Source organism: Ruditapes philippinarum, unplaced genomic scaffold (assembly GCF_026571515.1).
Source record: "Ruditapes philippinarum isolate M1 unplaced genomic scaffold, ASM2657151v2 ctg1236_1_1_1_1, whole genome shotgun sequence".
Taxonomy (NCBI): domain Eukaryota; kingdom Metazoa; phylum Mollusca; class Bivalvia; order Venerida; family Veneridae; genus Ruditapes; species Ruditapes philippinarum.
The window spans coordinates 57,104-83,956 of record NW_026862350.1 but is presented as its reverse complement, the minus strand read 5'-3'; the positions used below and the strand labels follow the sequence as shown (position 1 = coordinate 83,956).

The 26,853-nt window shown below is 32.4% G+C and overlaps 1 protein-coding gene and 1 long non-coding RNA gene across 4 annotated transcripts; both read left to right on the top strand.

Annotated features, from left to right (window-relative positions):
* Positions 1-210: 210 nt before the first annotated feature.
* Positions 211-26,853, top strand: LOC132718789 (vacuolar protein sorting-associated protein 33A-like). Of its 3 annotated transcripts, none has more exons than XM_060702517.1 (16): positions 211-370; positions 5,479-5,544; positions 5,988-6,121; positions 6,709-6,793; positions 7,486-7,590; positions 8,058-8,174; positions 9,043-9,217; positions 11,719-11,906; positions 13,161-13,251; positions 14,011-14,165; positions 16,425-16,511; positions 17,502-17,633; positions 18,280-18,448; positions 19,156-19,278; positions 23,739-23,762; positions 25,759-26,853. In XM_060702517.1, exons 1-16 carry the CDS (start codon positions 257-259, stop codon positions 25,863-25,865), a joined length of 1,872 nt encoding a protein of 623 aa, XP_060558500.1. In that variant the 5' UTR covers positions 211-256; the 3' UTR covers positions 25,866-26,853. The 3 variants fall into 3 exon arrangements, with proteins under 3 accessions (XP_060558500.1, XP_060558501.1, XP_060558503.1); XM_060702518.1 differs by lacking the exon at positions 23,739-23,762 and adding an exon at positions 21,314-21,435; XM_060702520.1 differs by lacking the exon at positions 23,739-23,762.
* LOC132718779 (uncharacterized) lies at positions 9,321-9,804 on the top strand. Its single transcript, XR_009624141.1, has 2 exons — positions 9,321-9,495; positions 9,657-9,804. It is a non-coding gene; the product is annotated as an uncharacterized LOC132718779 (long non-coding RNA).

Genomic DNA, 26,853 nt, shown 5'->3' with positions numbered 1-26,853 from the left:
CCAGTGTACAACATCCTGAAAGTAGATCCTCATCAAGGGGTCGTATCAAAATGTGTGTTATCTGTCAAAGATAATTACGTGTTATATTTGACAAAAGAGGCGATTTGAAGTTTCAAATGCATCTGAAACATTTCTTTCAATTCTTCATTCCTAAATGTCTGTATTCAGTATGTTTGACATTCAAATGAAATTATTATTTATGTAAACATTAAATTGTAACTAGTTTGAACTGCCCCCTCTCACTTCAGCATCCAAAATGGCCGCTTCCGGTGCTTCCCATTTAGGAAATGGAAAAATAAATTTAGGAGCCCTGCGTGATTACTACAGGAGAGAATTGTTAGAATGTTTAGATAAATGCATTGGAACTAAAGTTTGTATTTTCTACTATTATCTGTTTCACAAATGTTATGTCAGTAACAAATATTGAAGTTAAGTTCTGAATGTAATGTCCAAAAAGTGGGTGGAGTAATGTAAATATCCAAAATGCAGCACTTCCATACAAGTTCCAGTAGTACTTGGAGAAATTTGCTTCACAGAGCTATTTTAAATCGTGTAATATGATGAAAAATAGAATAAAGATAAAATCTGAATTTAAGGGTCAAGGATAAGATCAATATATTATTAGGGACACTCTCAGTTTTACATTTCTATCTGTTATTAACCAGGTTTTCCGAAGGAAAAAACTGGTTATTAGATTGAGGTATGTCGGCAGGTGGACGGGCGGGCGGGCGTAAACAATTTCTTCTGTGCGCAACTCCTTCTACATTTCTCAACGGATTTTGACCAAACTTTCACAGAAGCTTTGTCATCAAGTGCCCTGGCGCATATTGTCGGGGTTTTGCGACTGGATAATATTTGACCTAATTACGGCCCTTTGTTTTTTTTCCTTATATAGAATATATAGTGAACAATTTCTTCTGTGCGCAACTCCTCCTACATTTCTCAACGGATTTTGACCAAACTTTCACAGAAGCTTTGTCATCAAGTGCCCTGGGGCATATTGTCGGGGTTTTGCTATTGGATAATATTTGACCAAATTACGGCCCTTTGCGGGCGGGCGGGCGTAAACAGTTTCTTCTGTGCGCAACTCCTTCTACATTTCTCAACGGATTTTGACCAAACTTTCACAGAAGCTTTGTCATCAAGTGCCCTGGGGCATATTGTCGGGGTTTTGCGATTGGATAATATTTGACCAAATTACGGCCCTTTGTGGGCGGGCGGGCATACAATTTCTTCTGTGGGCAACTCCTTCTACATTTCTCAACGGATTTTGACCAAACTTTCACAGAAGCTTTGTCATCAAGTGCCCTGGCGCATATTGTCGGGGTTTTGCGATTGGATAATATTTGGCCTAATTACGGCCCGTGTTTTTTTTCCTTATATAGAATATATAGTGAACAATTTCTTCTGTGCGCAACTCCTCCTACATTTCTCAACGGATTTTGACCAAACTTTCACAGAAAGCTTTGTCATCAAGTGCCCTGGGGCATATTTGTCGGGTTTTGCGATTGGATAATATTTGACCAAATTACAGCCCTTGGTTTTTTTTTCCTTATAAAGAATATTATAGTGAACAATTTCTTCTGTGCGCAACTCCTCCTACATTTCTCCACGGATTTTGACCCCAAACTTTCACAGAACCTTTGTCACAAGTGCCCTTGGGCATTGTGTCGGGGTTTTGCGATTGGATAATATTTGACCTTAATTATTGCCCTTTGTTTTTTTCCTTATATAGAATATATAGTGAACAATTTCTTCTGTGGCTGAACTCCCTCTACAATTCCTCAACAGATTTTGTTCAAAACTTTCACAGAAGCTTTGTCATCCATGTGGCCCTGGTGCATAATGTCAGGGTTTTGTGATTGGATAATATTTGACCTAATTATCGCCCTTTGTTTTTTTTCCTTATACAGAATATATAGTGAACAATTTCTATCGTGCGCAACTTCTCCTACATTTTTCGACGGATTTTGACCAAACTTTCACAGAAGCTTTTTTATCAAGTGCCCTGGCGCATATTGTTTGGGGTTTTGGGAATGGATAATATTTTACCTAATTATGGCCCTTTGTTTTTTTTCCTTATACAGAATTATCAATATATAGTGAATAAATTCTTCTGTGCTGAACTCGTCCTACATTTCTCAACGGATTTTTGTTCAAACTTTCACAGAAGCTTAAAAATGTCACCAAGCGCCCGGCACATATTTGTCGGGGTTTTGTGATTGGATAATTTTTTACCTAATTATGGCCCTTTGTTTTTTTTTCCTTTACAGAATATATAGTGAACACTTCTTCACTGTGGCAATTCCTCCTACATTATTTCATGTTTTACATTGCACATAGTTTACATTGTTTGTTGCTTGTATTTTTATTTCAAATACAACATATTTATCTACAATGGTGATAATTGAAAACCTGGTTTCATGGCATTGCCATGTTTCTTGTTTTTCTTTTACAAGTACCATTAATGCCCTAAAATGTTACATATGTTACTGTCGCCACCTAGAATTTTCAACTTTGAAATTGTGTCTCAGAAAAAAAGTTCCGAAAAAAAGAAAAAAGTCTGTGCAATTGCTTCTGGTGTATATAAACTTTGATTTTGGTAAATTATATTTGATTTTAAAATCTCATGTTTTAAAGGGTGATAAAATGTTGCCAATGATATAAAAAAATAATGAAAAACCAAAAAACAAAAATGGGGAACCAAAATTACATAATTAAATTATGCTGTTTAAAAATAAGCTTTATTAATTATAATAAAAAAAGCTTGCGCCTCTCAAAATCATTATATTTTCAAAAATTTTCTTTTTTTATTAAAAATTTTTTTAAACGCTTTTAAAAAAACCATGGTCGTTACCATTATTTAAGAGCCCAATCCATTCAAAGAAGAATCCAAACAAGAAAGAAAATTAACATGTGTGTAACTCTGATATATTAACCACAAATTATGGCGGGTTTAAACGGTTTGCGTCATTTTTTTAACCCCACTTTCATGTAAAAATGAAACATTCGTTACAGAAACAAACGTTATCAAACTTTTTAAAGTAGTTTATCAAAAGGAAATTGAACTCAGAAAGCACGGTATAACAGCACATTAACTTCTTTTGACATTAGTAAAGAATTTTGATAACTTTGGTCGAGTTTTGACTTGTTTAATAACCACAGTGAAACTAACGTTACTTTTATCAAACAGACTTTATATTGTTTACACATTGCATATATAAAAAACATAAAATCGCATTTTTATGACAATAGAATGATGTACATGTGATTCCTAAATAAAAAAAATCGATTTTACAAGTAAGTTTCAATTCCGTGATTAAGTTCATAAATAAGCGAGTGTGAAACATACGTTACTCCAACTTGACAATTCAACAATTTTGAAAATAAAGATAAAGTTTGGGATTTCATGCCTGTTTAGTAACGGTTACCTTGTATTAGATGTAAGAAGATACAAAATTGTTTTTACAAAGGAAAGATATGTAAATAATATGTTGATGTACCAGCAGAAATGTTAAAAATATTTTACAAGATATTGATGTTCTCAGCAACAACTAATTCGTTTCTCAAAGAAGCTTACTGGCAGTATTTCATTCTATATATAATAATGTTAAAAAATATCCATAAATATTACATTATTTACAAAAAAATAAAATTGTTTTCTCAACCTTTACTTGCATTTGAATAAAATGAAAACATACGTGACATCCTATATGGGGATAAATATAGAACTGCTTAGCAATAAATTTTCCAAATATTAAGAAAGTGAAAAGTTGAATGTTGTTTGAAAAAAAATTGCTAATACAACATTTGTGTATGCATTCGACCTCTCATATATTATATATGTATATATTCCTTTGAATGAAGACATAAAATAATCATTTCCAAAAATTGGACTATTTTTGCTTTCTACGAATATTTAACTTTGAAGAAATTAACTGAAAATTAGCAAGGTACCAACTTCCTTGAATTTTCCTGGGTTAGAAAGTCCCATCTAGATAGAGAATTTCAATTTTGATATATTTTAAAGACATTTGTTGTTAATATGCAGCCAATATGTTACATTATTAGATCTGAAATCTATGTTACCGAAGAAATACAGTGTCATTACCGAAATAAATGCCATCCTGTTATATCGTAGTTTACTTGTTCAAAATATTTCAGGCAAACTTGCAAAATACCCTAAACTTTTACTTCAGCGATAAAAAATGACACAATGACAACATCAAATTTTTAATATTTTTCAACCTCAAATGCTTTATTTTATTGAGAATGGGCGTTCTGTGTAAGTTCATGTAGATCAGTCATTTAGAAGAATGTCAGACAGGTCAAGCTAATTTTCCCATGCGGTTGAAGTCTTGACTACCTATTCAGAAATAATATTGAAGTTGCCTGGCTTTTAGCCTTTACCCTCCAACAAAATTAACTATATTTGCTTCAGCCTTCTGGCACGTGCCTAGAAAGTTACCCTCGAACAAAATTAAAGTTATATTTGCTTCAGCCTTCTGGCATGTGCCTAAAAAAAGTTACATAGAAATCAATAACCAGTGTTCATTTTTGTCACAAGTATTTGCTAATTTTATCTCAAGTTTTGTTTTTGTTTCTTTTCTGTAGAAGTAGCTGAATATCAGGAAGTCCCCAAGTCAAAGAGCCAATTTCCTTCCAAGTCAGTTAATTCAGCTCTGGCAATATTAGATAATTGTGATAGGTGATAAAAACCGAGTATAACCACATAAGCAGTATATGTATGGTCATACCCTTTTAAACTTTGCACTGCACCCAATTTATGTTCATACTTTTTTTAATTCTCAAATTGGACCCCCCCCCCCCCACCAGACTAGGTCCACATGCCCCAGTCATAAAAAAGTAATATAACATAGTGTAGAACTATTTGATTTCATTCTGTCTAGTGAAATTAAATTTGGTCTGATAAACTTTCTAAGTGGTCAATATAATTTACCCGTAAGTTATTTTAAGAAGTAGGTCACAATAGTGTAAAAGGTATGTACAGGCAGTATGAAGGAGTAGGTATCTCAGGTGTGCCATTTCACCTGTCCATCCTGCTGTTACACTGTATGTCTGTACAGGGTTCCTGCTGTTGTTTTGCAAGTGTTGCGAAATGTGACAAAATGTTATTTTTGGCATATAAAATCTTCCATTGGCAAATTTTACTGGCATCAACAAAAGAAAGGATATCAACAACTTGCACAATTAAAAACATAAATTACATATATATAAGTGGCCCGAATATCAAAGCTCACACACAATTACTTGATTATCAAATTGTATTATCAGCTTGCATGACACATGCAAGTGACAATGCATTGGAATAATTTCTGTCTTCTGACTAAGCAATATCTAGAATCTTCTGGGAACTTAGTTGCATATATTGCCAAGTCGGTAAGTCAACGATTTAACCCTACTGGTGACAAAGACAGTTACATATTGTTGTTTACATTAAAAATTTTCTGTTTCCAGGCTCTTGTATGGGATGATGCTCTAACTGGACCTTTTGGACTGATTGCAGAGTACTCTCTTCTAAAAGTAAGTGCCATTTCATTTCAGTGGTCATACTGGCTTAGTCAGCTATTTTGAAATGTAGCCTAGCAATTAAGTAATATTAATTTTAAGACATATTTGATAAAAAAATGGTATTAACTGTTGTTTTTTTCATCAATAATGTTTTATATGATTTAGACAGCAAATTTTACATTTGTCAGTGGTGGAGTTGCTAAAATGGCTGATTTTACACCACATGCTGTAGAGTTAGTGTTTCTGGTGACTGAAAAAAGTGCCTTTAGAATGAGATGCATATATATTTTCTCTTCCCTCACAAGTAATTATAATAGCTAAAAAGTTACAAAAACAACAACAACTAAACACCTTTAAAAAAAGGAAAATGATGCTTTTACAAAAAAATATGATGTTTTTAAACAGATCAGAATGAATTTTATATTCTAACAATTAGAATTTTTTTTTCAAAACAGGAACATGATGTTGAAAAAATGATGTTGTTACCCAAGGAGAACCAGGCTCTGCCAACCAGTACTGTACAAAATATTATCTTTGTTACCAGACCTAAATTAGAACTAATGGACCAGATTGCACAAAGTCTTTTAAGGTAAATATATAAAACTTGGTTAAACAAACACAATGCACACTGTTTTCCTCATCCAAAATGAAACAGACTCTTTAAAACTGCTGTGGGTTGTCCGTGAACCACTTGCCTTACACCTTTGTAGGTTGGAGCCAATCAAGCATCTTTGGATTCTTCATATGGGAAAGCTTTCCACCTAACTAAAGGAATGTCTGTGGTGGCCTCTTGTTCCTGAAGTAATGTACCAAGGGGCACCCAATATCTTCCTCCTCCTGTAAAGCCGGAAAATCACCTTAATGACCTATACTGTGGTTGTGTGACGTCGATAAAAACTCAATAATTAAAAATGAAGAATTTTAAAATAAAACTCCTGGTTACATTGTATAAAATATGAACACTTGGAATAAATGGCATGAGAATGTAGTGATTATACTTCAAAATCTATAATAGTACATTTTATATGTATTTGATTTATTTGCCCACTTGTAGCACTGAGTAAAATAGATATACAAAATCAAATTAAATATAGTTATGACATTTAGGATTTATTCTTTTACCTTTTTAGTACAGGTACCATTATATTAATGTTATCATGTTGTTGTTGTCTTCAGAGAAGACCAGAAAGGTGGTTTTAGAAGAGAGTTTCACATCATATTTGTTCCTAGAAAAAGTCTTTTGTGTGAAAAAAAGCTGAAGGTACATGTAGTAATAATTGTCATTTTTCTCTTTTGGCAGCTGTCAGTATATCCTGTCTAATCTGATATATTTCTATTTTTTTCTGTGTAACTCACAGGGATATTACTTGTTTGCTCAATGTATGAAGTTGTACTGGTTAAAGATTCAGGAGAACCAGTATTAACATATCGTCACCTTGGTGCTATAACAGGCCAACTCCTTATATAATTTAATAGGAGTTAACCCATTACTGCACTAAGGCAACAATATATTTATATTACAATTACTTTTCGCATGCAAAGTCTGTATTAATGTCTTATTATATGTGTTTAGTGTATTTTTTTGAAATAATGTTTTACTTCATACTGATCAATAAGCACATTTGGAAAATTATTTTATTCTTTGGGTTTGTACTTAGGGGTTTCGCAAGCCATGGAATCCTGAGGGTCATTTTGACCAATATAGACTAAGATTTGCCAATTACAAGGTAAAAATCCCCATGAGTTTCACAAAATTTGATCCTCCAGTTAATATCCTGAGGGACAAATCAGGCCTTTAGGTAATTTCAAGGGTCAAGGAGTCATTTCAAGGGTCATATGGACGCACTGGTTCTTTTGCTTTTACAGCCATTGTCCACAAACGGGGGCCTGTTTACTAATGTATATAACTATATATATGATATATGTGTGAATGTTGTATTTGTTTTGTTGCAGGAAGCCGGAGTTCATGGTTCGTTTACCAATATAGAAGAATTCAGCCTCGCTCTCATTCCTTTTGATTATGACCTAATGTCAATGGAGATGGACAATTCTTTCAAGGTATACACAATATACAGTCAGCTCATTATATTTTTGTCAAATCTGTGAAATTTCTAAGTGCAGTCAAGTATTATCTATTTTATAATGTCAGGTAATATACAACATATGATACTGTATAAGTGGTTAAGGTAGCGACACGAAAATATTGGCGAATTTTGCGAATTGACAGAAATCATTAAAATTTACTCTAGCGTGAATATCAGCTAACCTATCATTAAATTCTACCTGTTGTAACATTTTGCATTGTAGTTACTGTTAATTATCCATTTTAATTCTGAAACCATACTTACTTGTAATCAATTGTAACAGAGGTTTAGCTGATGTAAAAATAATTTTGTGAAAGATTTTTTGTGTGATAACAATCAGGTTATTCATCAGGAATATGTTTGTTTTAAGTAAAATTTCAAAAGAGATACTTTGAGTTATAAGATATATACAAATATATTTATAATGATCTGTTGTTACAGGAATGTTATTTAGAGAATGACAACACAAGTATGTTCTACGCAGCCCAATCATTGGTCACTTTACAAACTTTATATGGTATCATACCAAATATTGATGGCAAGGGAGAATGTGCTAAGGTAAGTTTTGAAGAATAACTCTTTTTGATTACACCAGTCCTCTGCAAATGAAATTTTTGTTGTATATATAGGAGTGAGCTTGACAGTTGGAAAGTTTTTATGATTTTTTGTATGATGGATGATAGATAGAGGCAGGAGTGAGATATATATATGATTCAGATAAAAACAGACAAGGAAGTCAAAGTCATATTTTGCCGGGCCTGAAAGTACTTGTCTTATTTACTCAAAAAGGCCAACTTTCCTTTGGCACTACATACAGAAATAGTCCTGGGTAGGGCACACATGCTTTTCTGTACAATGTAATGATATGGTTGATAATAATACATGTAATGCTATTTGTCCTTCCCATCCATTTGTACTATACCTTTGTTTTAACTTATTAATAGACCAGAAATAACAGGATAAAAATGGTACAGAATTCAAACATGCTAGTCATGTAACTACCTCCTCGAAGATGACTAAAATGTTATTTAGTTTTTGCTTAACACAACAAGATAAAAACACATAAACAAACAAAATTAGATGTATTATTTTGTTTACCAGCATTGTTATTTGTGTTAATGCTACAAAAAACAACAACAGATAAACAGAATGATAAGTTGAATGTATTTGAGACGTGTCATGACAAAACCAACATAGTGGGTTTGCGACCAGCATGGATCCAGACCAGCCTGTGCATCTGCGCAGTCTGATCAGGATCCATGCTGTTCGCTTACAAACCCTATTACAAGTAGAGAAACTGATAGCGAACAGCATGGATCCTGATCAGACTGCGCGGATGCGCAGGCTGGTCTGGATTCATGCTGGTCGCAAACGCACTATGTTGGTTTTGTCGTGACACGGCTCAATTTTTTATTTTGTTTACCAGCATGTTGTTGACATGATGCTTCGTATGAGACGTGAATTAGAAGGTCACGAACCACAGATTACTCCGCAAATAGACAACCTCGTGATAATTGATAGGACCGTCGATCTATTAACACCTCTTCTTACTCAACTTACATATGAGGGATTGATTGATGAATTCTATGGCATCAACAATAGTATGTTTAAATCGTTTATTGCTCAAAATCATTGTCAAGTGATTTAAAACCTACATATAATACATATAGTTGCTTATATATTTTGTTCTGGAACATTTTATTATGCCCCCGCCATATAATGGCAGGGGCATATAGTGTTACCCTGTTTCGTCATTCCGTCATTCCGTCATTCCGTCCTTCCGTCCTTCCGTCATCATCAGTTTCCGTTCATTATCTTAATAACCCTTGCACATATTGAACTCAAATTTGACATATGGATATGTCATGAGAAAATACAGGTCAAGTTCAAAATTGGTCATGGTTCAATGATTTTTGGCAGAGTTATGCCCCTTTTACATTGAAAATAATATGAAATTTTCAGTTTCCGTTCATTATCTCCCAAACGGTTCAAAACATTCAATTCAAAATTGACATATGGATATGTCATGAGAAAATACAGGTCAAGTTCGAAATTGGTCATGGTTCGATGATTTTTGGCAGAGTTATGCCCCTTTTACTTTGAAAATAATATGAAATTTTCAGTTTCCGTTCATTATCTCCCCAACGGTACAACACATTCAACTCAAACTTGACATATTGATATGTCATGAGAAAATACAGGTCAAGTTCAAATTTGGTCATGGTTCGATGATTTTTGGCAGAGTTATGCCCCTTTTACTTTGAAAATAATATGAAATTTTCAGTTTCCGTTCATTAACTCCCCAATGGTACAACACATTCAACTCAAACTTGACATATGGATACGTCAAAGGAATGCGCAGGTCAAGTTCAAATTTGGTCATGGTTCAATGATTTTTGGCAGAGTTATGCCCCTTTCACTTTGAAAATAATATGAAATTTTCAGTTTCCGTTCATTATCTCCCCAATCGTACAACACATTTAGCTCAAACTTGACATATCGATACGTCAAAGGAATGCGCAGGTCAAGTTCAAATTTGGTCATGGTTCGATGATTTTTGCAGAGTTATGCCCCTTTTACTTTGAAAATAATATGAAATTTTCAGTTTCTGTTTATTATCTCCCTAACAGTATTAAACATTCAACTCAAATTTGACATATTGATACGTCAAAGGAATGCGCAGGTCAATTTCAAATTTGGTCATGGTTCGATGATTTTTGGCAGAGTTATGCCCCTTTCACTTTAAAAATAATATGAAATTTTCAGTTTCCGTTTATTATCTCCCCAACAATATTACACATTCAACTCAAATTTGACATATGGATATGTTTTTGGGATGCGCAGACCAAGTTTGAATTGGTCATGGTTCAATGATTTTTGGCAGAGTAATGCCCCTTTCACTTTGAAAATGATATGAAATTTACAGTTTCTGTTCATTATCAACCCAACAGTGTTACATCTTCAACTCAAAATTGACATATGGATATGTCAAAGGAATGCGCAGGTCAAGTTGGAATTTGGTCATGGTTCGATGATTTTTTTGGCAGAGTTATGTCCCTTTCACTTTGAAAATAATATAGATACATCTTAGGAATAAGCAGTTTAAGTTTGAATTTGGTCATGGTTCAATGATTTTAGACAAACTTATCTTTCCTGAATGTTGGAAAAATTTTGAACTTTCAGTTTCAGCACTCATACTTTTGTGGAAATGTATATAGCCATTATGTTGGCTACAAATATGCAATATGCTATTTTTAAAAGGTTAAGACTGAATAATTTCAGTGCCTTGAACATTGTATAAAAATGGTTAAGACTGAATAGTTTCAGTGCCTTGAACATTGTATAAAAATGGTTTGTGTTAACATTGAAAAGTTTTAAGGGCTTTGAACTTAGAATGAAAAAGATAATTTGTGCAAACAAATTTGGAACTAAATATTATAACATTTGAAATTTTGGCTGCATGCGGGGGCATCCGTGGCATGATGACACATTTCTAGTTTAGTTTATGTCTAATTTTCATGTGTGTTAAATAACTGAGACACTTTTTTTCCACAACTTTTTGACATGATTTTGGAAACAGTATAGTTTTACCATTTATAAATTTTATAGAGATTTCCTCATATATAACCTTATACTTTTTGACTTTCATAACACTTCACAGTGATTGTTTGTATATAAATATAGACTGCTGACAAAATTGTTAATGAAATTTGAATTTAATCTTGAAATTTCCTGGAAAATATAAAGATTTGTTAAAAACATTTAGACACATCGGTTTGAAAAGGGTTATTTACGAAATGAAAAGTTTATTTTTCTTATAAGATTTTTTTTTATCATTTCAGCAAAAAAAGTGAATGTATATTATAATATGTTGTTTATCCCCTCCCCCAATTTTCTCAAAGCTATTATATTAAGATTATAAAAATAAAAAGTCATAGACTTTTATGCAAAAAATAAATAAAAATAAAAACTGAAGATTTGTGTTATGGACTTGTTCAAAGTTGCTGTCTCTCGGGGGGCCTCGTCAGGCTGCCAGATAGTTTATTGTCTACCCTTATTCACGTTGTAATGTATGATAATGGTGTTTTTGTTTTATTTCTAGCCTCAGTAAAACTACCACCAGAGAAATTTAGAAGTAAGGACGAAAGTGGGAGCACTTCAGACATGGAGTACAAATCCGTCGTCTTAAATTCCACGGATGAACTGTTCTCTGAGCTGCGTGACAAAAATTTCAGTGCAGTTGGTAACACTGTCAGCAAAAAGGCAAAAATTATCACACAACAGTTTGATGTAAGACTTGACTTATATATTCATTTTGACTACGACATTGTATGAGTAATTTTGTGAGGAAGGAAATGTGTCCACTGCACTAGTTATGCTTACTGATACCTTAAATTTTTTGTTCTGACCCAACCAAAAGTTATGAATTTTGAAGAGAGAACAAAGTCCTGTTATTTTATGGTTGTCCACAAGATTAAAATTGTTGAAATCTTTTATAAAAAATTTTTATCATACATAAGTCAATTTAAACAATATAAATATCTGTTAAAATACTCATTTGAGAGACAGTATTACAATATTTTTTGAAACATTAGTTTACACAGAATTTAATTCAGACGGCTAGTTGTACATCCTGTCCTTCTTTATATTTAGAATTGAATTTAGTTTGACTGAGTATAACCAATCAGTTCAGGACAATGAGTGTAAAGTTTCTTGCTCAAGGAAACAACAGTATGCCTCTAACATTGGTATAAAAATATGTAAAAACAACCACTGTACATGGAATAATTATTTTTTGTCACTATATTTAGCAAAATCATACATGTATCTATATAAATCAGTTTCTTTACTTTCTCATACTGTTTATATCAAACCAGTATTATGACTGTCATCATATCTTTTTTCTTCTCCTCTATATGCATATTTGAAACATGATTTTTTTTTATGCATATTTAAAACAAGATCGTATATTATGCATATTTGAAACATGATTTTTTATTATGCATATTTAAAACAAGATCGTATATTATGCATATTTGAAACATGATTTTTTATTATGCATATTTAAAACAAGAATGTATATTATGCATATTTGAAACATGATTTTTTATTATGCATATTTGAAACATGGTTTTTTATTATGCATATTTGAAACAAGATAGTATATATTGCATATTTGAAACATGATTTTTTATTATGCATATTTAAAACAAGATCGTATATTATGCATATTTAAAACAAGATTTTTTATTATGCATATTTAAAACAAGATCCTATATTATGCATATTTAAAACATGATTTTTTATTATGCATTTTTAAAACAAGATCGTATATTATGCATATTTAAAACATGATTTTTTATTATGCATATTTAAAACATGATTTTTTATTATGCATATTCAAAACATGATCTTATATTATACATAAATGCATCTAAAACATGATTTTTTATTATGCATATTTAACACATGATTTTATATTAAGCATACTTAAAACATGATTTTATATTACGCATATTTTAACCATAATTTTATATTTTTTAGGAGAGACATTCCGCTAAAACAGTTGGTGAAATGAAGAATTTTGTGACCAAGCTGCCTCATTTACAGCAAGCAAGAGCATCATTAGCAACACGTAATATTGTTTATATAATTTTATCATACTAACAGCGGTTGGATGGCCCATTGATGAGATTGTTGAATTTGATGCCCCTCACTGGTACGGGTTGAAGTATCATGATGGATGTTGTTCTCTTTTAAGATAGGAAGTCAACTTTTTGATGATTCATCCAGCTAGAGACTTTGGATTCTTTCATGTGAGAAACTATCCAACTAGGTTACGTAATGTTGGTGGTTCTACTCAGGTAAAGCTGGAAAATCAAAATGTGACCTATACTGTGTTGGTGTGACGTAAAACCCAATCACACAAAAAAACACAAACAAAACAGGTTTTGAAATTATCTAATTGAAATTATCAAAAGCAAATTTACTTTATAACACTACTTTTCCTTTCACTCCCTCAAACTTGCAATCTTATTATTTTGAACATTTTGGGTTTTTCCACACCCTCGTCTGTCCTCATTTTATTCAAACAACATCTTCTATAATACCACTTGGCCAATATTAATGAAACTTGGCAGGAATACTCTTTGTATGAAGCTCTATCAAGATTGTTCAAAGAATGTAATGGAATTCCATGCTAAACTCTGGTTGCTATGGCAACTAAAAGAAAAATCTTAAAAGTTCTTATACTTCAAAATGGAAAGGGCTAGAGCTTAGATATTTCTCACAAGGCATTAGCTTGTTTCTGTCTTGTTACACTTTTAATGTTACTTTTTTTGTAACACTGCTGTTCTTTTTACTCCCTCAAACTTTTAATGATATTGTTTTACAGATACATCAATAGCAGAGTTAATTAAGGATGGTACAGACACAGATGAGTTTATGGAATGTTTACGATGTCAACAAGAATTATATAAAGGAGAGGAGACAGATAAAGTTAACCAGTATATAGATGACTGTATAGGTAGACGAGAACCGTTATTGAAGGTATTGTTAGGATAAGACAAATTATCTGATAATGTGCTTTTTTGATGAAATTTGCGTAATCAAGTTGAAAATAAAGGCTTTCAATTAATTTTCATTAATTGATTTTCATCTTTATGAATATCATCTTAATTACCTTGTAGGTGTCTATGATTTTCTGTTTTATAATGACATCCTGTGCGTTTTTTAGCTCACCTGTCACAAAGTGACAGGGTGAGCTTTTTGTGATCGCTTTTCGTCCGGCGTCCGTCCGTCCATCTGTCGTCCGTCCGTCCGTAAACTTTTGCTTTAAATGACATCTCCTCATAAACCACTAAGCCAATTTCATCCAAACTTCACAGGAATGTTCCTTTGGTGGTCACCTTTAAAAATTGTTCAAAGAATTTAATTCCATGCAGAACTCTGGTTGCCATGGCAACCAAAAGAAAAAACTTTAAATATCTTCTTTTAAAAAACCATAAGAGCTAGAGCTTAGATATTTGGCATGAAACATCTTCTAGTGAGTGTCTACCAAGTTTGTTCAAATAAAAGCCCTGGGGTCAAAATTGGCCCCGCCCCAGGGGGGCATTGATTTTCCCTATATGCATATAGTAAAAACTTAAAAAATCTTCTTTTAAAGAACCCAAAGAGCTAGAGCTAAGATATTGGGCATGAAACATCTTCTAGTGAGTGTCTACCAAGTTTGTTCAAATAAAAGCCCTGGGGTCAAAATTGGCCCTGCCCCAAGGGGGTCATTGATTTTCCCTATATGCATATAGTAAAAACTTAAAAAATCTTCTTTTAAAGAACCGTAAGAGCTACAGCTTAGATATTTGGCATGAAACATCTTCTAGTGAATGTCTACCAAGTTTGTTCAAATAAAAGCCCTGGGGTCAAAATTGGCCCCACCCCAGGGGGTCATTGATTTTCCCTATATGCTTATAGTAAAAACTTAAAAAATCTTCTTTTAAAGAACCCAAAGAGCTAGAGCTAAGATATTAAGCATGAAACATCTTCTAGTGAGTGTCTACCAAGTTTGTTCAAATTAAAGCCCTGGGGTCAAAATTGGCCCCCCCGAGGGTCATTGATTTTCCCTATATGCATATAGTAAAAAACTTAAAAAATCTTCTTTTAAAGAACCCATAAAGCTAGAGCTTAGATATTTGGCATGAAACATCTTCTAGTGAATGTCTACCAAGTTTGTTCAAATAAAAGCCCTTGGGTCAAAAATTGACCCCGCCCAGGGGGTCATAGATTTTCCCTATATGCATATAGTAAAAACTTAAAAAATTCTTCTTTTAAAGAACCCAAAGAGCTAGAGCTAAGATATTTAGCATGAAACATCTTCTAATGAGTGTCTACCAAGTTTGTTCAAATAAAAGCCCTGGGGTCAAAATTGGCCCTGCCCCAGGGGGGTCATTGATTTTCCCTATATGCATATAGTAAAAATTTAAAAATCTTCTTTTAAAGAACTCAAAGAGCTAGAGCTAAGATATTTAGCATGAAACATGTTCTAATGGGTGTCTACCAAGTATGTTCAAATAAAGCCCTGGGGTCAAAACTGGCCCCGCCCGGGGGGTCATTGATTTTCCTTATATATGTATTAGCAAAAACTTTAAAATCTTCTTTGGAAAAACCCAAATAGCTAGAGTTTAGATATTTAGCATGAAACATCTTTAAGTAAATATCTACAAAGTTTGTTAAAATAAACGCCCGGGGGTCAAAACTGGCCCTGCCCCAGGGGTGTCATTGTTTTTAACTATATGTGTATAGTAAAAACTTTAAAAATCTTCTTTAAAAAAGCCAATGAGCTAGAACTTAGATGTTTAGCATGAAACATCTTCTTATGGGTGTCTACCAAGTCTGTTCAAATAAACAAATAAAAGCCCTTGGGTAAAAATTGGCCCGGGGGTGGGGGGGCCTATATACAGGTGAGCGACCTCAGGGCCATCATGGCCCTCTTGTTGCTTATGTGCCCTGTCCTGTTTGGTGTCTTTATAACAATATTTCAGATGCATTACTAATAACATGAGTTGTGAGTGCTGTTTTTAATGTGTAAATGGCTTCCTTTTGATTACTTCACAATATTTTATTCTTTAATACATTTTCAAAATTTTCATGAAAATTAGCATGAATATGGAACCGTGCTGTTTTAAATAAACTCCAAGGAAAAATAAAACTGTTAAACACTTGCATTATGATTGATAAAGATAACCATCTTTCTTTGTAGAGCATTGATTTGTCGTTGTATAGACATAATCTGTATGTTATCATCTATTTTAGGTTCTGAGATTATTGTGTATCCAGTCTTTCTGTAATAATGGATTAAAGCCAAAAGTTTTTGAATATTATAAACGAGAAATTGTACAGGTAAGTCTAGAAAGAAAAAGAAACATGCTTAATGACATGTAAACCTGGTTTATGCTTTCCCGCTAAAATATTTCTAACATCAACCAATATCACAATAAATCGGGTCATTTCCGGAACGTTATTTTTCACAATCTTCAGTATTCAATAATTTTTAACCATTTGTAACCGCAAATTAGTACATATACAGGATGAAATTGTAAATAATCTAATACCCAAGATTTTGGAAAATAACATTCCAGAAAAAAACTAATTTGCTACGATTTTGACCGATGTAAGAATTTTTTGAGCAGAAAGCATTACAGTAAGACTGCCTTAATTATGACTTTGGACTTGTTCTGCTTTTAAAACTTTAAAGGGTCTCCAATAAAGTTTGGTTTTGACATGACCGGACTGGAAATAATTTTCCAAGATTAATGTGCTGTTTGATGAAGGTCAAGACTAACAACTTCTGTGCAAAATTTCAGTTCATTAGCCAGAATAGATATTCTAGTAACATTTGCAAGTAATGATTCACATTATATTAATAGCCGCATAATTGAATTCTTAGTGTCATATATGTATCTTTTGTAAAAAAAAATCATGTTATGGATTAATTTTTATGCCCGTGTACAGGGAGGTGTAAAGTCACTTGTTTGTTCTTCTGACTATTCTTAGCTTGTCCGTTTCAAATAAAAAGTCAAGCTATTATGATCACTGTGGCATTGTTACTGTCATGGGGCAAAAACTTTATTTAGGCCATTACTCAAACAATTTTAATGGTATCAGTATGAAACTTATCATAACAAGAGGCAGTTGTTAGACAAGGGGCATAATTCTGAAAGCTATATTTTTATGAGCTATGCCCTTTTAACTAAGAATTTTTGTCATTACGAAAACTGTTATTTTATTTTTGTTATTTTAATGAGCGTTATCACTGCATGTGGTGCTCTGGTTTATTTTTCAGATTATTTAAATAATTATAGAATATTTACAATGTAATATTTATTACAGACGTATGGTTTACAACATCTAGTGACACTGACCAATTTAGAGAGAGTCGGGATGCTACGGTTACATACTAACAGAAGCTACCAGACTGTCAGAAAGTCCCTTAAACTCACTGTAGAGGATGTCAATGAAATGGTTAGTTTTTGTCTTGCTTTATAATTTCAACAGTAGGAGGTAGTGGCCTTATAAGATGAAATTTCCACTACATAACCTTAGGGTTATGAGTGTGTGACCTTATTTGGTAGGAATTGTGTTTCCTTATACTATACAAGGCTTTTATCCTATCACTTATATGTCTTAAAGAGTATATAGCTACATTTATATATCAGCTGCCTGTATTTGACAAAATAAATGTTTGATTTTGAAGATGAGGAATTCCAAAATACCTGTGAAAAAGAAATATGTTAGTATATTTCCTAATGGAGCATGCAGGAAATCATTGTGAAATGGTTACAACCTGATTTAAAATAACAGCTAAGCGTATTTTATTGCGTAACATTTTATTCTGTTTAAGAGAAATAGTCATGTGTGTTACAGAACAGAGACATTCTATGTTTGTTCGAGAATCAACAATTATATTAAAGACTCAATGCTTTATTTCTGGATAAATTTCATGAAAATATTTCATTAGATATAGCATTTTACTTGTTAATTTGTTAATAACATGTTACATAATTTTTTGCGCAAATGAATTAATTTCAGGTAACTTACTACTTGAAAAATGCATTTATTTTTAGAAATGTTTATCATATGTTATTCAATAAATATGTTGATTTTTCAGGCCCCCAATGATATATCGTATGTATACAGTGGTTATGCCCCGTTAAGTGTGCGACTGATACAGTATCTGGCCCGACCAGGCTGGAGAAGTATCACTGAGGTACTGAGTATATTACCGGGACCAAGGGTTGATGAGGTCCAACAAATTCCTGTAGCTCTTAGAAAAAGAAGTAAGCTACTAGTTTCTTACCTTTTGATAAAAAAAACTTGTGAACTAAGTGTGTGTTACTATTTTTAGCCATTTCCGTATAAAAGTTGATCGTCTAATGCGATTCTTTATTGATAGCTGTCATAATGATATAATAATGATCAACTAAACCCTCTTACATGGGCTTGTCCATCTCTTGGCTTGAATTTACCACTCGCAAACTTGCAAAATGCAAGTCAAAAATTAAAAATTGCCAGTAACGTTTCTTTACACTCAAAATGAATGATAGTTAATGAACATAAATTGATATACTTTTACTTTGTAAAAACAAAACAAACAACACAAAATTTAATGAAAATGTCATTTCCAAAGGCAATACATATACATGTGAAATAGCAATGTCACAATAAACAAATATAGATCTATATGCAAAAGCATCATGTAATAAATTGGTAAACACTATGTTGAAAACATGCTCCATTTGGTTTTGCAAGTTATTTCTTTGTTAAAATTTGCAAGTGGAAAAAAATGTAAAATTCTTGCCGTGCATCTTTCATTTTGGACAAAACAATTAATTAATTAAAGCTGGAAAGGTGCCATATGACCTATACTGTGTTGATGCGATGTTAAAACCCATAACCCCCAAAAAAATGCATCTGTGTGTTATTCAACGATCATACATAATAAATTGCTATAGTAATGCATTTTCTTCTGTATCATGTCTTTCAGGAAGTTCTATAACATCGTCACATTCCAGTATGGCTGATCAGAAAGTCACTCTAGTCTTCTTCCTGGGTGGGGTAACATACGCGGAAGTTGCGGCCCTTAGATTTCTAGCACAACAAGACGATGGTGAGTACAATATTTTCACAATAATCATTTCATTGTGTTTGTGTTTTTGTGCATGACAAACTACTCTGTATAGCTTGTATTTAACAGAACTCTTTGCATGGTAGATTAAAAAAAAAAATGGAAATATTTATTCTGTATCTAAATGTGTATAACACTGATTGCTTATAAGTCGCGGTCTGAATTTTACTCTCAAATCAGCAGTATTTGCTTCTTTGACTCATATTATTACTATAACTTTTGATTATCCCCACATATAAGATGTATTAGAACTCTCTAAATCAAAGGAGTAAAGCTTGCTTCATAAGCTTGTGCATGTATTAGTCATGGTGATACCTTATCGTTATATACAGAGCTTGTTTTAACATAGTAACTGCATGTTCTTTAGACTTTCAGAACCTTTTTTTAGCTCGACTTTTCTATGAAAAGGGGAGCTATCCTACTCGCCCCGGCGTCGGCGTCGGCGTTGGCGTCACACCTTGGTTAAGTTTTTCGTACCACCCCACTTTATTTCAGAAGTATTACAAGTATGGCTTTGAAACTTACCATACTTGTTCACCATCATAACCTCCATCTACAGACAAGAGTACATAACTCTGTCAAGGTTTTTGACAGAATTATGGCCCTTTTTTGACTTAGAAAGTGTATTGAGCTTGGTTAAGTTTTTTGTACCACCTCACTTTATTTCAAAACCATTGGAGGTATTGCTTTGAAACTTACCATACTTGTTCACCATCATAACCTCCATCTACAGACAAGAGTACATAACTCTGTCAAGGTTTTTGACAGAATTATGGCCCTTTTTTGACTTAGAAAGTGTATTGAGCTTGGTTAAGTTTTTTGTACCACCTCACTTTATTTCAAAACCATTGGAGGTATTGCTTTGAAACTGACCATACTTGTTTACCATCACGACCTTCATCAACAGACAAGAGGACATAACTCTGTCAAGGTTTTTGACAGAATTATGCCCCTTTTTGACTTAGAAAATACATTGAATATGGGTAAAATCCACTTATTGCCTTAACCCTTTGAGATATTGCTTTGAAACTTTTAATGCTATTTCACATCATTACCCCCATCTGTACGCAAGAGAAGGTAACTCTGTCAAGGATTTGTTTAAAAATTAAGGCCTTTTATCGACTTAGAATCTTGGTTAAGTTTTTAGTACCAGTCCACTTTTTGACTGAACTGTTTGAGATATTAATTTGAAAGTTGGAATACTTGTTTACAATCATGATTCCCAAACATGTCCAGGAGAAGGTAATTCTGTCAAAGATTTTATTTGAATTATGGCCCTTAACTGTCAATGTTTTGTATTATAGGCAAGCACTAAAAAACTTAAAAAATCTAAAAAAATTCATTCCTATCCACTTGTTCACTTTACCATAAATTATGTCATAATAAAATAATTCTTCACTAAATATCTTAATGCTCATGGCCATTGTTCACTTTAAAAATACAAAGATTCTTGTATTGCCTTTTACTGCAAAAACTTTTTTTATTGGCAAGCAATAAAAAAGTCGAGCGCGCTGTCTTACGGACAGCTCTTGTAACCCTTACCCTGCTGGTAACTGACAGTGATAAGTCTTGCCACCAATAAAGTGCTAGGTCAGCCTGCACGTCCATACAATCTTACCAGGTTGTATACTTGTAGCTCAATCAGTGTCTATTCTAGGAGGGGGGATGAGGGATTCATTCATATTTTTGAGAATTCCCCCCTATTATTTCAGAGGCAGGGAAAAATTGTACATAGAGAAAGAATAAAAAAGATCAACAAATGTAATAAATGTTCACTTTTTGATAAAATTCCCCCCTGTGTTTTCGAATCCTTGAATAGACACTGCTCAATTATTGTATTTTGTTAAGAAAATCTATTTAAATTCCAATAAAATGTTCTTAAATCAGAGCAGGGCAAGTCCATTTTTAGAAACTAGCAGGCTAAGGGTTAATGAACTATATTGTCATATCTTGTTGATATGTTTTGTAATGTCATAGCATGATATAGAGATATATTGACTATTGTTGTTTACTATAGGGTGTGATTATATAGTAGCAACAACAAAATTGTTGACTGGTAGTCAGTTACTATACTCACTGTATGGTGACTGTCAGAAAGGCCAGCTTAGAGACGGACCTCATTTCAGATAGAAAAATAATGTGAGCATGAAGATATCCCCCCATGTCCTTTATATAAAGTCATCCATGTGTTTTACCTGAAGCTTTAGCAGGCAGCTATGCAAACAGTTTTACCCAAAATTCCCTTTATGTAAAGATTTTTTTTCCAACAGTTTTTTGTTGTCGATTTTTTGGGGTTTTTTTTTGTCGTACTAAAACCATCTAGGTTCATGTAGCAATTTCCTAGCTGAGCTTTACTGATGGAGGAATACCTCAAGTGCCCAAAATTACATTGATTCAGATAAAAATGCAAACTTTTATTTATACAAAATCAATTTTAGTTCAATTATGTAGTAAGCTGTAACCATTAAGACACATTCTTGAATCTGAATCACAATGTTATTTTATTTTTGCAAGCTTTTAAGTGTTACACTTTGCTAGGTCACCATTTCTAAGACTATATATTCTTTTGAATATCCTGTTATTTGCCTGTATTGCATGTATGTATTAGTGATGTTTGTATTTCCTACACCACTGTAACCCCGTGTTGTAAACTACATGCACACACCTGCTCTAAATTCCCATATGTAGATATGATTTTACAAACTTTACAGACAAAGCAGAAAAAGACGGAACTGGTAAGATGCCAACAACAAACATCATTTTGCCAGTTTAATATTGTAGTGTTTGATTAATTTTGTTTGCTGTGTTTTTAACATTTATAAAAAAAGTTTGAAAATATTGAGAGAAAAATTGTTAGCATTAATTTTAGTGTGCTGGCATAGAAAATAACCAGGCTGGACCCAGGCCAGTTTATACACCAGACTCTTTAAACTATCAACTTCTTAATTTTTTTATATGTATCCCTTTTGACTGTTGAAAGCAGCCGATTCTACCCATGCAACCAGTGCATTTGAGAGTGCTTCAATATAAGCTTATAGTTTCCAGCACAATGGAACTAGAATAAATTTGTGTAAACTTAACTAACCAGTGCAGACCAAGATCAACAGGCACATCAGTGACATTTGATCAAAGTCTGCACTGTTTGCTATTCAGTCAGTATTTATTTTAAAAAAATTTCCTGAAAATGATGAATATGATTTTGTCCATATTGTAAGATTATAAATAAAAGGAAACTGCTGAGTATAGCTGCCTCTAGTCTTATTTAATCTTAAAAAGATTTTTTGTGTTTACTCATCAGATGAAAAAAATAAGATTCATATTTATTGGACCTTTCTAATTTTCAGTAAAAAAAAAATAAGATTCATATTTATTGGACCTTTCTAATTTTCAGCAGAGAAAAGTTTTGTCCCAGCTCTTCTTTTCATTGCTCTTATCACAAACAAAACCATGTGTTCTTTGGTATAAACAAGGTCAGCTAGTGACTATGGATTATCCAGGTGTAGTAGTTAGATAGGTCCAATATCTTTGATTTGTTGAACAATATTTCAGTAAATTGAAAAGGATCTAAAGAAGACCAGGGGAAAAATGCTTTAAAAATACAACACTTTACATTGTAATTCTAAAAATCATAAGGTTATTTTATTTTTGCAAGCTTTTAAAGATATACTATACTCATCTTTGAGTAAAATAATTTTATCGCAGAAATTTATCAAAATCTATTAAATGTTTACTGGTACTGAGTATGTCTAATTTGAATAAAAGAATGTATTCCCTATTGCAGGTCAAGTAAGGTCAATCCTTTCTTTGAAAAAAAAACACACACAAAAAACTGCCAGTTCTTTTAATTGACACTATAATATTAATATTTTGGCTTACTATAGTTTGTTAAGTTTAAAAGTTAATATATCTAGTATTCTACAAAATGTGAAGTTGAAAACATGTTTATTTATTATTTTCACAGAGACATTGTAGCAATTTTTAAAAATTTTCTAATATCATATTTGAGCATAATATATCTTTAAGTGTTACACTTTGTGACCATTATTGAGATCAAAAGACCGCCTCCGTGGTCGAGGGGTTAGAGTTGATGACTTCTAATCAAGTTACCTCTCTGGCGTGGGTTCGATCCCCAGGAGATGCTTTGGTAGTTTAGCATGGAGGAAGGTAGTCTAGTACTGGTGTAACTCTCCAGGAATGATGGTTAGGAAACTACCCGCCTGTATGACTGAATACTGTTGGGAAAAGGCGTAAAATGAAACAAACAAAAATTAAGATTAAATATTCTCTTGAATATTTTTTCTGTTATTTGCCTGTATTGCATGTATGTATTAGGGATGTTTGTATTTCCTATACCACTGTCACCACTATAACCCTGTTGTAAACTGCATGCACACACGTGTTTTAGATTCCCATATGTAGTTCTGATTTTACAAACTTTACAGACAAAGCAGAAAAAGAAGGAACTGGTAAGATGCCAAGAACAAACATCATTTTGCCAGTTTAATATTGTAGTGTTTGATTAATTTTGTTTGCTGTGTTTTTAACATTAATGAAAAATTTGAAAAGTTTGAGAGAAAAAAATTGTTTAAAAAATTGTTAGCATTAATTTTTGTGTGCTGGCATAGAAATTAACCAGTCTGTACACAGGCCAGTTTTTACACCAGACTTTATAAACTATTGACTTCTTAATTTTTTATATTTAACCCTTCAACTGTTGTAACTGATTCTACCCATACAACCAGTGCATTCAAGAGTGTTTCAATAAGCTTATAGTTTCCAACACAATGGAACTAGAATAAATTTGTGTACACTTAACTAACCAGTGCAGACCAATATCAACAGGCACATCAGTGCCATTTGATCATAGTCTATTCAGTCAGTACTTATTTAGAAATTTTTCCCGTAAATGATGAATATGATTTTGTCCATATTGTAAGATGGACAAGTCCATTTAAGAAATCGACTGTGGTAAGGGTTAAATCCTATAAACTGTCAAAAGATAGAACATGAAGTTTATTTTTAGAATTGAGAATTTCGCTCCTCATCCATAACATGATTATACATTATTGCATAGAGCGTGTCTGTTTTGCAAAGCCAGCAGAGTAAGGGTGGAATATAGTGATAATTGATATATTAATTATTAATTAATTTAAATTATTATTGTTATTAGGTAATTATTAGGGTAATACCATCAGGCTAACTGAACTGCCAGGATGTCACAATAACACATTTTTTTCTTTATTGATAAATTGTTTTACATTGAAAAATTAACATTTACTTTTGAATAATGCCGGACATTGTTTTAAAATATGTTAAATATAATATCAATGATTTTAAATGGTAGATAACTTTAGCTTGTGCAATCTTTGAATTAAATTTTCAGCTTTAAAAGATTTTCTTCAATTTCTGATAACATCTTAATATAAATTAATATGTTTTTATGGTAATTGGTTGCTAGAAGATCTATTTTGATAAAAATCTTATGTGAAATTTATTAATATGTCTTCCATACTCACCTACTAATTACCGGTATGCTAATTTGTAATAAGATTTAAGTTGCCAACAGTATAGAGCCTGGTCAAACTGCACTGGTGTTTGGCCTGACCTGGCTCTTAACTGTTTTCGTCCACCCAGAGTTAATCAAGTAATGAGATCATTAAAGTTGTAACGTTGTGAATACATGTTTTAGATAAGTGTTCAAATCTGTTGAAAGACATATTGATAACATAGGCTTGTTTTTTGTTTTCATGTTTAATAAACATTAAAGACTAAGTTTTATTATAAAAGCTTAGTATTATATTACAGAACCTGGAACAGCTTTGTAAATGCTATTAGTTTAATAAATGCCTACAGAACTACATACATGGAAATCAATGCTAATGGAGATTTTAAAGGAACTCCACTGAGGTTTATAAGCCTAAAAACATAAAATTTTAATTTTTCACATAGATAAACATGAGCACTTGAATCAGAATATTAATACAAAATAACCAAGAAATATAGAAGAAATTCATTGAAAATCATATGTTTGTGCTATTCTCAGTCTGATTTGAGTGAAAAGCGTTTAAACGCTTTTCAATTTTGGGTCATTTTTCACTATTATAATAATTATTCTAGAAAAACGGAGCAAGCTAATGATCTGAAATTTTGCACATAAGTTATTAGTATAGATCTACATCAAATGGAGTAATAATCTCAAAAAATCATTTCCAGTCCCGTCATGTCAAAAAACCTCAGTGGAGTCCCTTTAAATAAATGTAAATGATCAGAACATATTTTGAATGTAAAACGATTGATACAGATTTTGAATGTAAAATGATTTGTACAGATTTTGAGACAGGGTATGTTTTTCTTATAATGGAGAAAGATAGCTTTTATCATTTCATATTTAAATTTAATGTTGTTCTTCTTAATGCTAACAATGTATTTGATGTAAACATTATGTATTTATTATTTTTTCAGGTGGGACCGACTATGTGATAGCTACAACCAAAATAATCAATGGCAGTTCATTACTTGATAAACTTACATATAATGTTGAACCTGTGAAACTGAATCCTTTCATGTGATATCACAATACAATCAAATTATGTCCTACAATACATCTGTATAGATAACTTAAATAAGATTAATTGGGTCCAGTATGAAGTATGCTACAAAGTTACATTGTTGAATGAGGGTAAGTTCAATTCTGACTTGCTGAACAAGTTGAATAAAATTATATTATGCAAGCCTCTGGCGAGTTCAATAAATTTAGTAATGAATCTACACAAATATAATATTCTATTTATCACATATCCAAAATAAAGACTGTTTCAAGTGAAAAATAATCATTTCTCATTGACACGCCTATGGTGTATCGCTAACATTTAGCATGTTACTGAGTTTTTATAACGGAAATGACATCACATCAAAATTCTGCACTGCAGTGCACTACCATTTTTACGGAGTGGCAAAAGCGGCATGGATATGAAATAAAAAAATTGTTTTGTCAGGACTTGTGGACCACTGATGAGGATGATGGAACATTTACAGAGTGAAAATTCGACTGCTTGCTCATTGTCATGTACATTTACAAGTGAATAGATTGGTGTTTCCTTTAAAAAGGAAAAAAAAGGAATTGATCAGAAATCCACCAAGCCAGGGGTTTTAATATAATATTTATCTTCTTTTTGCTTTTGCTGAGATTGTGTCCAATAACCTGGGTTCCAGTCTCTCGATTTTTAATATGTGCTTCTGTACAGCATATCATCAAAAACTGTGATGTGCTCACCAACGAGTACGAAATAGCTTATGCAATATGAATAAGTAAAAAATATCAATGCCAGAATCCCAGGGTAGGTGTCTGACACCGGTTTGAGTATATATTGAGCCAAGTTTCAATGAAATTATTAACTAATTTACTTCTACCACCTGAATCTGCCATAAAAAATTGTCAATTTCTCCCTTTGATAAATATGTATATTTATTGACTTTTGTTTTGCTTTAATGTGCAATATGTTATGTATATAAAAGATAGATATGAATGATTATTACCAAAATAAATATAAAAAAATA